At 39.0% G+C, this 14,361-nt stretch overlaps 1 protein-coding gene across 2 annotated transcripts in view; it reads left to right on the forward strand.

Moving 5' to 3' along the window:
- The first annotated feature begins 1,548 nt into the window (after positions 1–1,548).
- Positions 1,549–14,361, forward strand: part of LOC136246136 (eukaryotic translation initiation factor 4H-like) — a 72,429-nt gene continuing 59,616 nt past the window's right edge. The window contains exons 1-7 of one of the 2 annotated variants that reach the window (XM_066037594.1): positions 1,549–1,680; positions 5,590–5,746; positions 9,032–9,080; positions 9,130–9,194; positions 10,954–11,041; positions 11,092–11,124; positions 11,173–11,316. In XM_066037594.1, the coding sequence (XP_065893666.1) occupies positions 1,580–1,680; positions 5,590–5,746; positions 9,032–9,080; positions 9,130–9,194; positions 10,954–11,041; positions 11,092–11,124; positions 11,173–11,316 (637 nt within the window). In that variant the 5' untranslated portion in view covers positions 1,549–1,579. The remainder of the gene's footprint in view (positions 1,681–5,589; positions 5,747–9,031; positions 9,081–9,129; positions 9,195–10,953; positions 11,042–11,091; positions 11,125–11,172; positions 11,317–14,361) is intronic. The other variant, XM_066037595.1, reaches the window with a different exon arrangement.

The raw sequence follows: 14,361 nt of genomic DNA on the forward strand, positions 1-14,361 counted from the left end.
CTTGGAATTTATTTACCCATGGGGTAATTACCACTGAGCAGGTAACCTTATATAATTTCATGGGTAATATAACTGAAGTGAAATCACCTGTTGATTTTAAATAAAGCCAAATTGTTGCTTTCAACAATATAGTTAATTTTGAAACTATGTTTTAACATTTAATGCATCGGGAGAAAAGGCAGATTTTCAATGCAAAGATGGTTGTAAAGGTCACCAAAGGTTAAATCTGTGATGCATTGTGCAAAAAAGAGTCATTTTTGGACCAGTTTCCACACAATTGCAAATTGCACTCCTTATAATTTTGCCTAGCATCTAAACTATTTTGTTATCAGACCAGCAGAGTTAATTTTATTTTATTTAAAGAAATAAAAGAACCAGTCTTGATGGCACACCCATCCACCACACTGTAACTCTAAACTAAGATGTTCTATTTAAAAGTCCAACTGAAAACCATAATTATATGGAAATATAGCTAGCTACTACACTAAAGCTTTGCACAGAAAACTATACCAAGTTGATAGCTTCAAGATTATGAACACTAGTCAGGCCTGAGTATTATGGATTTGTGTCAATTAAGTTACTCACCACAATCAGTTATGATTAATTCTTTGAATTTTTACTGAAATTGTCTGTGTAATTGACTGTTCATTAAAGTATAGTAGCTGCATAATTGGCTGTCTTGATACTGTGTCTTGCATGCCTCACAGCCAATGAGCTTGGTGCTGGATATCTAAGCTATGCATGTGAGATTTAAATAAATAATTATTCCAGTCAGATGACAAGCATTCACTGTGCTATGGATAACTATCCCTCCATCACTCATTGCAACTACTGGGTTCCTCCTGCCAAACATTCCAGCAACCATACAGTAGATATGCCATTGTGTTACATAACTTATAGGGCAACAGTAACTAGTAATTCCTAGTGTAGATCCAGTTCTTGCTTTTTAGACTAAATTCCCTCATGGCGAATTTGTACCAGTAGCTATGTTCAATTTTCACATAGCTAGGTACTAAAGTTTAAATCTGTAAATTATGTAGGTATAGCTGACTATGAAAAAGGACTCAAGTTACAGTAATTTTTCAAAACTCATGCAAGCACTAACTATAGCTATGTTTAGCAACTAATGTAGAGACATTTCCTGGGTAGTCTATATCTGATGTCACCATTCAAGTCTTCTTTTTGTGTAGCCTAAGGGGGAGATTTTTTTGCTTCTTGGAGTTCACAGTGAAAATTTTTTTCCTACATATGAAATTGTTTGCAAGTCCACAAAAAAAGTTTTTTACATTGCTTAACCTCAGCTATATGGTATATGTCGTGACCAAAATAAGTCCTCCCTTCACAGTTTTCTGTCACCATCCACTCATCATGTGTTTTATGGTCACTTACCGGCCAGTATTATCAACAGCGTGATAGATATTACAGTAGAGCTGCAACTTTGAAGTACTCTATTTTTTAGCAGTAGTATATAGTTATGGCTTTTTAATTGTTGGTTGTAGAATTGTAGTAATGCGCATATGTTTGAAATTTAAAAATTTTCGTCGCAAATATTAAAATTGCTTCTGAATCACGTGGTCAAATGGCAGATGAAGTATTTGAACAGTCATCAGGTAGGGTTGGTTCATATTCATATGGCGGATATGACTCATACGGGTCTGGTGGAGGCGGTAGAGGGCAATGGTAAGTGAACTCGTGGTCGTTATATGTTGGCATTATTTGGAAATAGTCCGTAAACATAGCACCGTTTGTTCCACGTCTTTATGGGATGTGTTGTGCGTTATGTTTGGTAAAAATCGTACATTTTGTTCAAACACTTCTGCAAACCATTTGTTGTTGCCATTAGTGATAGAGACGGGACTAACACGTGGTCAGGTGTGGGTGTCCTGTACCAATGTATCCACCCATGGATACCGTAGTAACATTGTTTCCAAACACTTATCCATCCTCATTGTTACTAGTGGCTATATTTGTTAATAGCAAGGAATGTGATAGTTTCAGGCCTGCCAACCTGGAAAGTAAAAAAATCTTGAGATTTCTGTACCTTTATTGTAGTATTGCAGTGTGTAGTAAAAAAAACTGGTAGATGCTATGCTGAGACCAAAAAAAAAAAAAAGTCTCGGCTTTTTAAACTTGAAATCCGTGACATTCGCGCTACAAACCGTGAGATTCTATCCAACGAAGGTTAGTGAAACCGTGAGAGTTAGCAGGCCTCAAAAACCGTGAGATTCGATCTGCTGCCCTTGAGCAGGGTAGTGAAACCGTGAGACTCACGGTAAACTCGTGAGACTCACGGTAAACCCGTGAGAGTTGGCAGGCCTGTAGTTTGTATGTAGCCTATCCCATTACAAATTTATTATGCACCTATCAATATTAAGCCCCACTACCCCCCTCCCGGGTGTACATAGGGGAATAGTGGGGGATTTTATCCGATTTGACCTTAAAAATCGTCCCACTAGGGGCATTTGACTCTTCAAAAATTTTAGCACTTGCTTGACTTTATAAGCTATGCACCTCCTGCAAGAATAATCAAACTACACTACGTGGGGATTTGACTACTTGTCATGCCCCATGGGTGGGAAAATTGGCTTTTGAAAAAGTCAAATCCCCACTTTTTCCCCACCCTTACCTGGGAGGGGGATGGTGGGACATAACATTGATAGGTGCATTACTCTAAGCACACAAATTTGGGTGTACAGTTAGGCATATAATAAGCCATTATATATAGTACCATCACTGTGCGACAAAAATATAGTGGTGACAATTTTCAAAAAATTAATTTAGAATAGGCACCTTTAGTATTTTTGTTTGGTGCATGTGTTTCAGAGCATGGATGTAGGATTTTGTGAATCAGTTTAACAAAGTTTCTCCTGTTGCAATTGTATGGTGATGTCATTGAACACCACAGGTAATGTGTAGTAAGGAAAATTTATGTGTAAACTCCAACTGTACGTGTACTAAATTCAGCTGAGTTAGCATAATTTCCATTGCCTAGTTCTAAGGTAATTGTAACATAACCCAAAAACCTGCCTCGATTTTTCCTCACAACAACAGGACAGTATTGGTAGGGTAAAATCAAGCCCAAAAGTGTCTTCAGATTGAACCAAAACATTTCCATCAAGTTGCCACAGAATTAAAAAAAAAATTCAATGGAATTTTCTACTGCCTGCCTGATGCCTTCAGTCAAGCGTAGCAGAAAACTGGCTACAGCCCTAATTCTTTTGCAGAAATGTTTCTAGTTTGCTTAAGAAAAAACCTTTGGTATATTAATAAACATACAATGCTTGTGCTATTGTCTTACCTTTTATCCTTCTTTATCAAGGCCAGCAGTCAAGTTCTACTGCTGAGTGTTAATAAACTAAAGTAGGGCTTCCATCTACCGGTGTATATTGCATCAAACTATTCGTATACACATGGTCATTGCACCATACTATTTGAACACACGTGGCTCGCTGGTTTTCAAAGTTGGTAGTTGATATCGATCAGTGAGAGCAACTCGCAGCGAACTAGCAACGTGTAACTCATTTAGTAACAATGTTAAAACCGAGTTGGGTCATCCAGGTCCTGCTTTACAGATTATCCGGGTCTGACCCCACGTGCTAATTAATTAGTGTAACGATGTGTAGTAATACGTCATAGTGTAGCCCTGCTTCTTTCATGAGCCACGCCCACTTATGTAAATTACTATAATTATGTAGACATATGGTAGCCACGCCCATTTGTCAGTCTGTAGGTATGCATGAATCCACGTCCATTATTGTCTGCAGGCTTATGTAGAGCCACGCCCACTGATTAGTTGTTATTGTATGAGTTATAATCTAGTATAATAGTGCTGTGATTAACTCTTTTAAAATATTGTGACTGGTTTCAGGTTATTTAGTGGTCATGAGCTTGCAAAAAAAAACTTACAAACAAGTATAAGAAAAAATTAGGCAATTTAAATTATTAGAGTAGGGACAATGTGTAATGCTGCAATAAAAAGTACTGAAACAAGCTGTATCAGAGTAGTATGTAATGTCCAAATACTGTAAAACAATAAGAAGTGAATATCCCTACTGTGCATTGATTACAATATTTGGACATTACGTACTTCTCCGATTCAGCTTGTTTCAGTACTTTTTATTGCAGCAGTATACATTGTCCCTACTCTAATTTATATAAAACTCTTAATTTTTTCTTATACTTGTACAAATTAAACTACTCTGTACTTTTTGTTAACCGTCACATGTTAGAAGTTACTGCATTTAAATAATTGCTACACTGTTTCTTTATGTAGCAGTATCAATGCTGTAGAATTTGTAAGTGTTGTTTTAAGTAGCTACTAGCTGGCTACAGTAAGTGAGGAAGATGTTGTAGTAATGTTTTCAGTAAGGAAAGGAGCAAAAGTTTGTAGTGTATCATGTTATTCCTTTTAGTGCACATTGTAGTGAAATGTACTAGAGTGTTCGTAAATACTTATAACAGCAGTTTTTGATATGCCGAATAGCCACCACACTGCTTATGCAATCAGAATAGTTGAGGTGACTGCTCTTGAGCAATTTTGGTGTTTAACCAACCAAATATGGTAGTTTTGCAAATTTGTGTACAATGCATGCTACAGTAAACAGTAACGTGAGTCTTGATGATTTCCTACAATAGTGATCATCTGAATGTCTGACACAGAATTCTACTCATGTTTTGTCATTGATCTGTTAGCTGAATATCTTCTTCCTGGATTACACGAACAATCGATCAGTGTTTATTGTTCATAGGATTGATACTTTAAATACTTGCTAAAGCACAGCCACGAATGCAATATGGAAAAATAGCACGAGGGCGTGGGTGTGAGAGACTAATACAGCACGAGGCAAAGCTGAGCGCTGTATTCTTGCCAGAGTGCTATTTTCCATATTGCAAAAGCGTGGCAGTGCTTTAACTGGTTTCTGTATTTTCTGTATGCAGTGCTATGGAAATAATAGCACTCTTATTTGTCTGATCTTCGCCCATGCAAATGCTTTAAAGTATTTTCAAAAAGGGTGGTATACATGTATAGGACTAACACCAGTTGGTGTTATGATCAACAGGACTTTTTTGGAGTCACTGCTCCATAGTTATTTAAGATCAATCCTGATCCTGCGACTCAGTTCATATGTGCGTTAATATAAAGATGTTGTAAAGTGTATTATCACTAGCTAATAACCCTACAGCTACGTGTGCATAGCTAAAGTTGTTATCCTGCTGCACACCTTTACCACTTGTCTTGATCTACACATTATCTTATCACATGTGAAACCATGGTAATGTAAAGGACTCATTATCTGCAAAACAAAACATTGTACTTTGAAGGGGAAATGTGATGTGGGACCCTGTAGTCATTCCTCTACAGCATAGATCACTTGTACACCAGACTGTTTGTCAACCTTTGTCAAACTTTACTCCTGATCCACATTAATATTTGGAAAAACGTATAATTTCTTACACCAAATGCTATTCTACAGTGGTACATGACCTATAATTTACTACTGTACGTGTGTATACATGTAGTTAGCATTTGTTTTGCTAGATTCTATAGCTAGTTTTTCAGCTTATCACTGTTGTATTTCATCCCCTCAGGGAAGGACAAGGTCACTATGACTACAGAGGTGGGGGAGGAGGTTACCAGGACAGACCACAAGAGATGCCAACACAACCACCATATACTGCATATGTTGGGAACTTACCATATGATGTTGTACAAGGTGACATTGACGCCATCTTCTCTGGTCTTAAGGTGAGCTGTCTAGAGTGTGTCTGATGTTTAAGCTGAGCGACATTAGTCTCTCTTGTGCAGTGATTGTGTAATCTTTGTTGGAAACTTTTCACAGTTCTGTTTCATGCAGAATGGTAAAAGGTTTGTATTCTGCATATGTGACCAACTGAGTAAAACCCATTGCAACTGGATTGGGTAAAAAGTGCATATGATGCAAATATAATCATACAGTATGATAGTACTGTATAGTAGGAACCACAAAGGTTTGGGAGTGGTCCGTGAAAAACATCACCCAAAAACCAGCTTCAGTTTTCTCTGATGACGATGAGGCAGTATTGCCTAGTGTTGCACCGATATGCATATTTTCACATTTACCTATGCCGATTTTTTACTCATTCCTATAGCCGATATGCCGATATTTACCAATATTCTTCAATTCTATATGTCAGGGGAGAAGGAGCAAAAATCATCTAAAGTTTGTGTGTGTATAACATTAATTGCAATAATTTAATTACTTGCGTGGGCGGCCGATTCTATAATACTTGCTACCAGTGTGCCACTAACCCCTTTCATGGGTGCCACTAACCCCTTCATGGAAATGAAAGCCACTGAGTAGTTATAAAACACCTAAGTCAGCTTCTCAAACAGAGTTTTGGTGGGATTCCAGACCCTTTAGTGATTGATTAATTGCGTGGGCGGCCGATAAATATACACAGCCTTGCAGCCACACTATTCACAGATAAACAAGCCTAAATAGTTATAAACAGGTACAGCAAATAAATATTTACCGCTTACTTCTGCATTCACTGCTTCTTTTAATACTGTCATGTGTTTATTACTGTCGTTAATGATTGATTGTGGGTTTAGGTTATCGGCAAATAATTTCCTCTTCGTAGCCGATACTGATACTTGTAAAATCATCTTATATCGGCTGTTACCGATTATTCAACCGATTATCGGCGTAACACTATATACTCAAAACGCTTTCAACAAGTTGCTGTGGAAATTTTTATAAAATTATTTTCTAGTGAATGACTGATGCCTTCAGACAAACATAACTCGATAACGGCTAAGGCTACAGGCTTGATTTTGTACTGTTCAGTGTCGCTTCAGCTGAACAGGTGCCTTTTGGCATACATACAATGCATTCTTCATGGACTTACCAGTGTCCTTTGTGTCCCATTCATTTTTGCTGACAGTGAAAGGTGTCGATTTGGCGGTAGTACGTGAAAATCGTCCGTATTTTTCATAGTAGCTACTTTGATTGCAGAAGTGCTTTTCAAACAGTTCTTGATTCATAATGCTGTTTAACAAGTTGAACATACAGTAGCTGACAATGAAGCGTAATGGATACTCCACTTTTCAGACGGTAATTGATGGCTGGGACGCACGGTGCCATTTCTTTCTTTTGATGTTGTGTGCGTGGGCTCACCAGTCATAATAGTTTTGTTTACAAAAAAGTTAGGGGTGGTCCACAATTTTCTGCTTTTTTGCAAGCGTACAAAGAGTACTCTTTGTTCTAACCCCCTCCCCTCCAGCCCAAAGCGTACTGTGTAGATGTTGACACATGGATGTATTGTATAGCAGAACAAACACATGGATACTTTTTTAATATTGCAAAATTCATGTATGGTATTTGTTTTGTCTTTTAGGCATCTTATATTTTGATGTTTTTGAAGCTGATACCCTGAAAGAAACATTCCTACACATAGCGGGCATTAGTACCTGCAGCTGATGCACATTTGCAAATGTGTGCATACACATCATAGAAACAGTTCTTGGCTATCTTCAATATGTTCATACAAACCATCCCAACACTGGCAGTAGCAACAGTAGTACTAGTTTGTTGGGTATTCACCATAGTCTGAGGTGAACTGGAGTCAGGAGATGTGGGTGCACACTGCAGAGCAGGTTTTCTCTATAGGCAACCCACAACTACCACAACTATGTATTGTAAACAAATTAGTACCCACATAATCCAGCCTCCCATACCCAACAATATTCCTAAATCCACAACAACACCTTCTGCAGGTAGAAAACAAAAGCAACAAGCAGTGTAGCTACAAGCTATTCAGTTGAAACCGTTTATCAGTGTTAATTGCTAGGCTAAGACTAAAGAGAAAGAAAAGTAAGTGCTGTTATAAAAGTATATAAAGCCTGTAGTACGTGTTATCACGCTGATAACCGTCTTACCTGTAGATTCAATGAGCTTTATCTTTCCTTTAGCTTATAAAGCTTCTTTTCATTGGTAGCTAACCTAGTTACACTGTTTTCCAGAGTTCTCCGAAGCACAATTTCGTCCAATCATTGCATTAACAGCATCAGCTCACTTTAGTCCACCATTTATAATTGGACACTGAATAAGTAGCAGTAGAGGTTTACTACTAGAACCTTATCACTACATTTGGATTTCTCGCCAACTCACGTGATCGACATTTTAAAAAAGCATACATGCAATTTTACCCCCTCCCCCCTAGCGTACGGTTTGTACACTTGCGAAAAAGCAGAAAATTGTGGACCACCCCTTAACAAACAAGTACACAAAAAGAAATTTGGAATTTTCAACTAGAGTAGGGACCATAGCACATTGATAAAAAGTACTGAAACAAGTTGGAGTAGTGTACGATATTAAATCACAGTAAAACAATAAGAAGTGTTATATCCCTACTGTGGTGCATTTCCATTATGGTACCTTGAACACAGTAGGGATATAACACTTCTTATTGTTTTACTGTGATTTAATATCATGCACTACTCCAACTTGTTTCAGTACTTCTTATCGATGTGCTATGGTCCCTACTCTAGTTGAAAATTCCAATTTTTTTTACACATGTTTTAATTGCTTCAATATACAGTGAAGCCATTGGATTTGCTTGAGAATAAGAATATGTTCTGTATAATAGATTACATGAGAGTTGTGTGTGTCCATTACAATATAATTCATTATCGTTGCTATTTATGTGCATTCTTACTTGAAAGCAATATACGCCAAAAACTATACCTTGATGGATTCCCCAGTTTATGGTTGACACAAGTCCCAACTCCATAGCCTGTTGCATGCATGACGTATGATTGATTAAATGAGCACATGGTCCATGTAGATAGTGTAGTCACTGTCAACTGTTTTACTATTCCTGTTGTCTATTGCTATAAAATCTAAGAGTATTCACCAGATAGAGTCAAAAAGGAAGTTTTAAGAATAATGCAAAACAGTTGGTTTTTGCTTAGCGGGTCACATTTGCTGTAGTTAGGAGTCTAGGGGTGTTGTGTCTGTAGTTCTCCCTTAACCTCATCTTATAATCTCAGGTGAAGACTGTTAAACTAGTTCGGGATAAGGAGACTGACAAGTTTAAAGGTAACTAATGACTGTTTTGTGTGCTCTGATTGGTTACTCTGGTTGCTAGGATACTGTTATGTGGAGTTTGATGATATAGAGTCACTAACAGAAGCACTGGAGTTTAACAGAGCAGTGAGTGATGTTGTGATATGGTAGTGACCTTATGGGGGGGGGGGGGGGGGGACAATTTCCTGATCTTATTGACTAGGTGGTTAAATTCACTTTGTTCACAAATATCACAGTGTGTACATAGTGTTGCTTCACCATACTGCTTTATTTGGGTTCTAGTATAACTTTGAATAGAGAAGCAATTTTGTTCTGACTCATCCCCAGCATACTGGGGACACTGACTGAATAGTTAGTTTAAAGAACTGGTACAATATAGTGTTACATGTAAATGATTCAAAGTCAAGTGGACAGGTCAGAGCTGCAATGATTTTTGTACACTACTGTAGGCTACCATTGTGGCCAATCTTAATGGAGATGTATGGATGGTAGCCAAAACGGCTTTGTTAGTACGGTGGTTTATTTGTAGGGGAGGGAGCAAATGTTTTCCTTTGGAAATTGCTTGTCCTCTTTTGAAATTTAAGGGCATTTTTCTCATTTTTCTGTGCCTCCAGATTCAATGTCATGACTGAAATATCTTGTCCACTATTTGCCAGAAAGAGTTTCCAGATCTAATGTGGTAATAGCTATTTAAAATTGTTTTTTTTGGAAGGCCTCCAAGCTGGAGCACTCTACATGAGTGTGTGAAGTGGTATACCCCTGGCAACCATGCACTCCTAACTACATTAGCAAGAGTTAATAATAAGAGAGGAGAGTATCTAACGCCGTATAGTCCTGTAACAGATGATTGCACAGAAGTTAAACGGCTTCTTTTCCGCGTAACATACAGACTGGCTAGTATATTTTCGCATTTAACCACAAAGGCTATCCCAGACACAAGGGCGTGCGTTCAACTCGATGTTCAAGTTCACCACGAAGAGCATCGCTCTATTGCGTAAAGAAGTGTGGCTGTTAACCTCGAAGATAACTCTGGGGAAGAGCGTCTGAGAAACCAATAAACACTGAACCAAAGGCGGAGTTTTGCTTCGAATTTTCACTGCGTCGCCATGTTACCCTACCTTTGAGCATTCTTCAATTGAAGGAGCACTGTTCCCTGTACATACAGCTCAGTCTTTAGTTCAGTCTTCGAATATTCTCGAGGATTCATCACGGTGCGGCTAAACTAATTGCGGTAAGGAAACGAACAAATACTAGAAGCCTATACGTTACACGGAAAGGAAGCCGTTTAACTTCTGCGCAATCATCTATTACAGGCCTATACAGCGTTAGACACTCTCCTCTCTATATTATTAACTCTTGACATTAGAGATTACTAAAATCCATTGTTAGTTATAAACACTCTCTGTTGCTAACATTACACATACTGATAAATGTTGCCATACAAACATGTGGGCTACACTAATGTGTACACTATCAGTCAGGTAGTAGTGGATTACAGCAAACACTGTCAAATTTCTGCAATGACAACTTTGTACAGTTAGTAGTATCGGTTGTGTGCAGTCAAGTATATTCATACATACCCAAACATTTCTGAAGAGTTTTATACCAGGTGTGCTGGCCAGAAAGGTTCTGTTTGTACGTCTGACTTTCTGCATTTTTGTACAGTTAAGTGGTATTGGGGATGGGTTCCCGTCACTGTTGTACAAAATAGTTTTTTTTTTTTGACATATTCTGTTATCACAGTTCATTAGCAATTCACTTTAAAAATCCCTACTTGTCAAAATAATCTGTCCTGGCATAGTATGATCCCTGGTATACAGTACTACTGATAAAGAATTCACTAACGTGTGCAGACATTAATGTTCCCTGTCTTCCACTTCCACAGCAAGTTGGTGAACGTTATTTAAAAGTGACAGTAGCTGGACAAGGCAGAGGGGGTAGAGGTGGGCGTGGAGGACGAGGTCAGAGGGGAGGTAATGATGGTGCCATAGTGTCCGTCACATGACATCACATGATCCCCTAGGTTATGATAGAGGTAGAGGAGGACACAACAGAGGTGAGTTGGGTAGTATAATAAGAATTACCATCAGATTGTGTGTTATAGGCAATGACTTTGGTGGCTATCAACAACATGATTACGACTATGATAGGGGGCGTGGTAGAGGGCGTGGCTCACGTGGAGGTGGTCGTGGCTATGGAGCTGCTGCAAGTGGAAGAAGTTATGAAGATTTTAAGGAACCCTCACCAGGTATGATTTAACTTGTAGTGTTGGGGACCTTGTCCTGTGTAATAGTTCTACATGTGTCAAATTATCAAGCAGTACAATAATACTGTTTAAGAAGGGATTTCCCCAATAATGAACAGTGATTGCCAAAATGCCACCTCTGAAACCATCCTAAAAATATCTTCAGCGGCAAAAAGTACCTTCATAGAATAATCTTAGCGTATCTAACATCAAATACAACGTTAAATCTAATACACATACTATTATCATACTGTATATTAGGGATCATGCAGTTTTGGGCTTTCTTGCCCAAAAATATCGCCCTAAAACCAGCCTCAAATTTCCCTCATAACAGCTTGGCAGTATTAGTTAGGCATAGCCAAGCCCAAAAATACCTTCAGAGTGACCCCAAACCCTTCCAACAAGTTTCTACGGAATTTTAACAATTTTCTATTTAACAGAATTTTATTCTGACTAACTAACTAACTGATGCCTTCAGCCAAGCATAACTCGACAATGGGTAAGGCTATGGGCTTGATTTTTTCACTGTTTGATGTTGCTTTGTCCTGAGATGTGCCTTTTCGTCAAATGCAGTACATACAATGCATGTATCATGGACTTACCTTTGTCCTCCTTTGTGTTCCAGTTCTTTTCGCTGACAACACAAGGTGTTGATTTGTGATAGCGTGATACGGCTTCCTTCTGGCTGTGTCATGCTTTTCACCCACATTTTCCGTAGCGACTGGATTCATTGCAAAGAAGTTTCTTGTACTGTTCTTCATTTGTAACGCTGTGTAACAAGTGGAGCATAGCTACAAACGAAGCTAATGGCCACCTCACTTTTCAGTGTGTTATTGATTATTGGGGCACGTGTTTAGACTCAAAATTATTTTATGGAATGCCTGGTGCCATTCTTTCTTTTAATGTGGTACATGTGGATTCAGTAGTCATAATTGTGTTATTAAAAAGTAAACAAACAAGTAGAAGGAAAAATTAGGAATTTTAAGCTGGATTAGGGATCAAAGAACAAAAAAGCAGGGAAACAAGAGAACAGCTGAAATAAGAGAGGTTGCCTACACCTGCAGATATACTAGTGGACATGTACTCCCTAATTCAGTCATGGTTATAGACTGAACAGTAGGGATTACATGTCCACTAGTATATCTGCAGGTGTAGGCAACCTCTCTTATTTCAGCTGTTCTCTTGTTTCCCTGCTTTTTTGCTCTTTGATCCCTAATCCAGCTTAAAATTCCTAATTTTTCCTTCTACTTGTTGATTTTTTAAAACCTGATTTTTTGGTCTGCCTGCCTCCCCATCTACGTGCCTGCTTGTCTGACCACAATCACAAGGCTAAGCAGTGCATCATATAGCCACCATTTTTTGCCACAATGCTCAACTCACCAGTAGCATGAGCCTTTTGAGGTTCCGATGAGTGTCTGCCCTCTGTGCCTTGCCACTCCTTTAATTATGCTGGTCATCTTCTTTATGAAATGAAACCACATCAAAGCATTCGTTTTCTGTATTAACGCTTTCTGCACAAGATATTTAAAATGCTCACACTACTTTTAGACTTGTAAACAGTTGGTAGATACTGTACCTGCACAATAGATCTTCTACAATCCAGCTGAACCAGTAATGATTGAGGGACATGCTCCTTAATAATTTAGTTGTACTCATATAGATTGATGATAAAATACATGTCTCTTATTGATAGCACGGTGAAAAACAAGATGTGAAAAGACCACACCCCTTACACATTGTGTATATGTGAGGCCCACTCAAGATACTCTAATAGAGCAGTCACCCTAATACAACAGCCATGTTTCATATTCAGTCCAGGGGTGTCAAAGTGAAAGTGGTTCACTACTTTCAGTTTGGGCTTCATCAGTTTTCAAAGTTTTTTTTATCTCAGCCAAAAAGTGGTGAGACCAGATGCAACATTACCACCAAGCTCACTGATTTGTATGAAGGGATTCAATTGGGAGAGCCACAGGAGATCATTGAATCCCACAATGTAAAGTGCATCTTGCTTGTATAGGTTTTATATACATTTTGCTACAGTATTTAATACCATGTAGCTGGTTATTTTTGAAGGGTTTTTATTTTTGAATGTTTCGAAGAGGCCCTTCTCTTCGAAAATATTCCCAAGTCCTGTTGTTCTTCAAAAATAAATTCCCACAAGTAAAAATAATGTGCTTTCACATGATAGCCGACTTAAGTTTAAGTTCAGTATTATTGATAATAGTTGAACAGTATCATACTGCATCAACAGCCAGTAAACTATCCATAATGGCCACTGTTGGGGATCCATGCCATCTGCTGCTGCTGCTGCTGCTGCTGCTGCTGCTGCTGCTGCTGCTGCTGCTGCTGCTGCTGCTGCTGCTGCTGCTGCTGCTGCTGCTGCTGCTGCTGCTGCTGCTGCTGCTGCTGCTGCTGCTGCTGCTGCTGCTGCTGCTGCTGCTGCTGCTGCTGCTGCTGCTGCTGCTGCTGCTGCTGCTGCTGCTGCTGCTGCTGCTGCTGCTGCTGCTGCTGCTGCTGCTGCTGCTGCTGCTGCTGCTGCTGCTGCTGCTGCTGCTGCTGCTGCTGCTGCTGCGGCTGCTGCTGCTGCTGCTGCGGCTGCTGCTGCTGCTGCTGCTGCTGCTGCTGCGGCTGCTGCTGCTGCTGCTGCTGCTGCTGCTGTACCCTGATTGAGCCGATTGCATTGCCAGTGGCTGTTAACTACTCAGGCCACTTATAACTCAGTCTTCTTTCCAGTGTGCAAAAGTGGAGATTATTCCGTCTTCGATTCCATCTGTAAGGCGAGCACAAGAACTCATGTAGACTCTACATATTTTTGTAATTTGTGACACGAATTTCTATTTGCTTGAAATCCACCTGTACTGCAAAATATGCATTCTTCAAAATTAAAACCTTCAAAATTCTGATTTTACTGTTCCTGCAAAAATTTCTGGTTTGAAAATAACCAGCTATATGCTAGTAAGAAAGCCCTAACTATACGGCAATATCAGCTTAAAAATTCCCTTGATCTGCTCACACAGTGTTACATAAGTAATAGTTGTATCATGTACC

This window comes from Dysidea avara, chromosome 15, assembly GCF_963678975.1.
Source record: "Dysidea avara chromosome 15, odDysAvar1.4, whole genome shotgun sequence".
Taxonomy (NCBI): Eukaryota; Metazoa; Porifera; class Demospongiae; order Dictyoceratida; family Dysideidae; genus Dysidea; species Dysidea avara.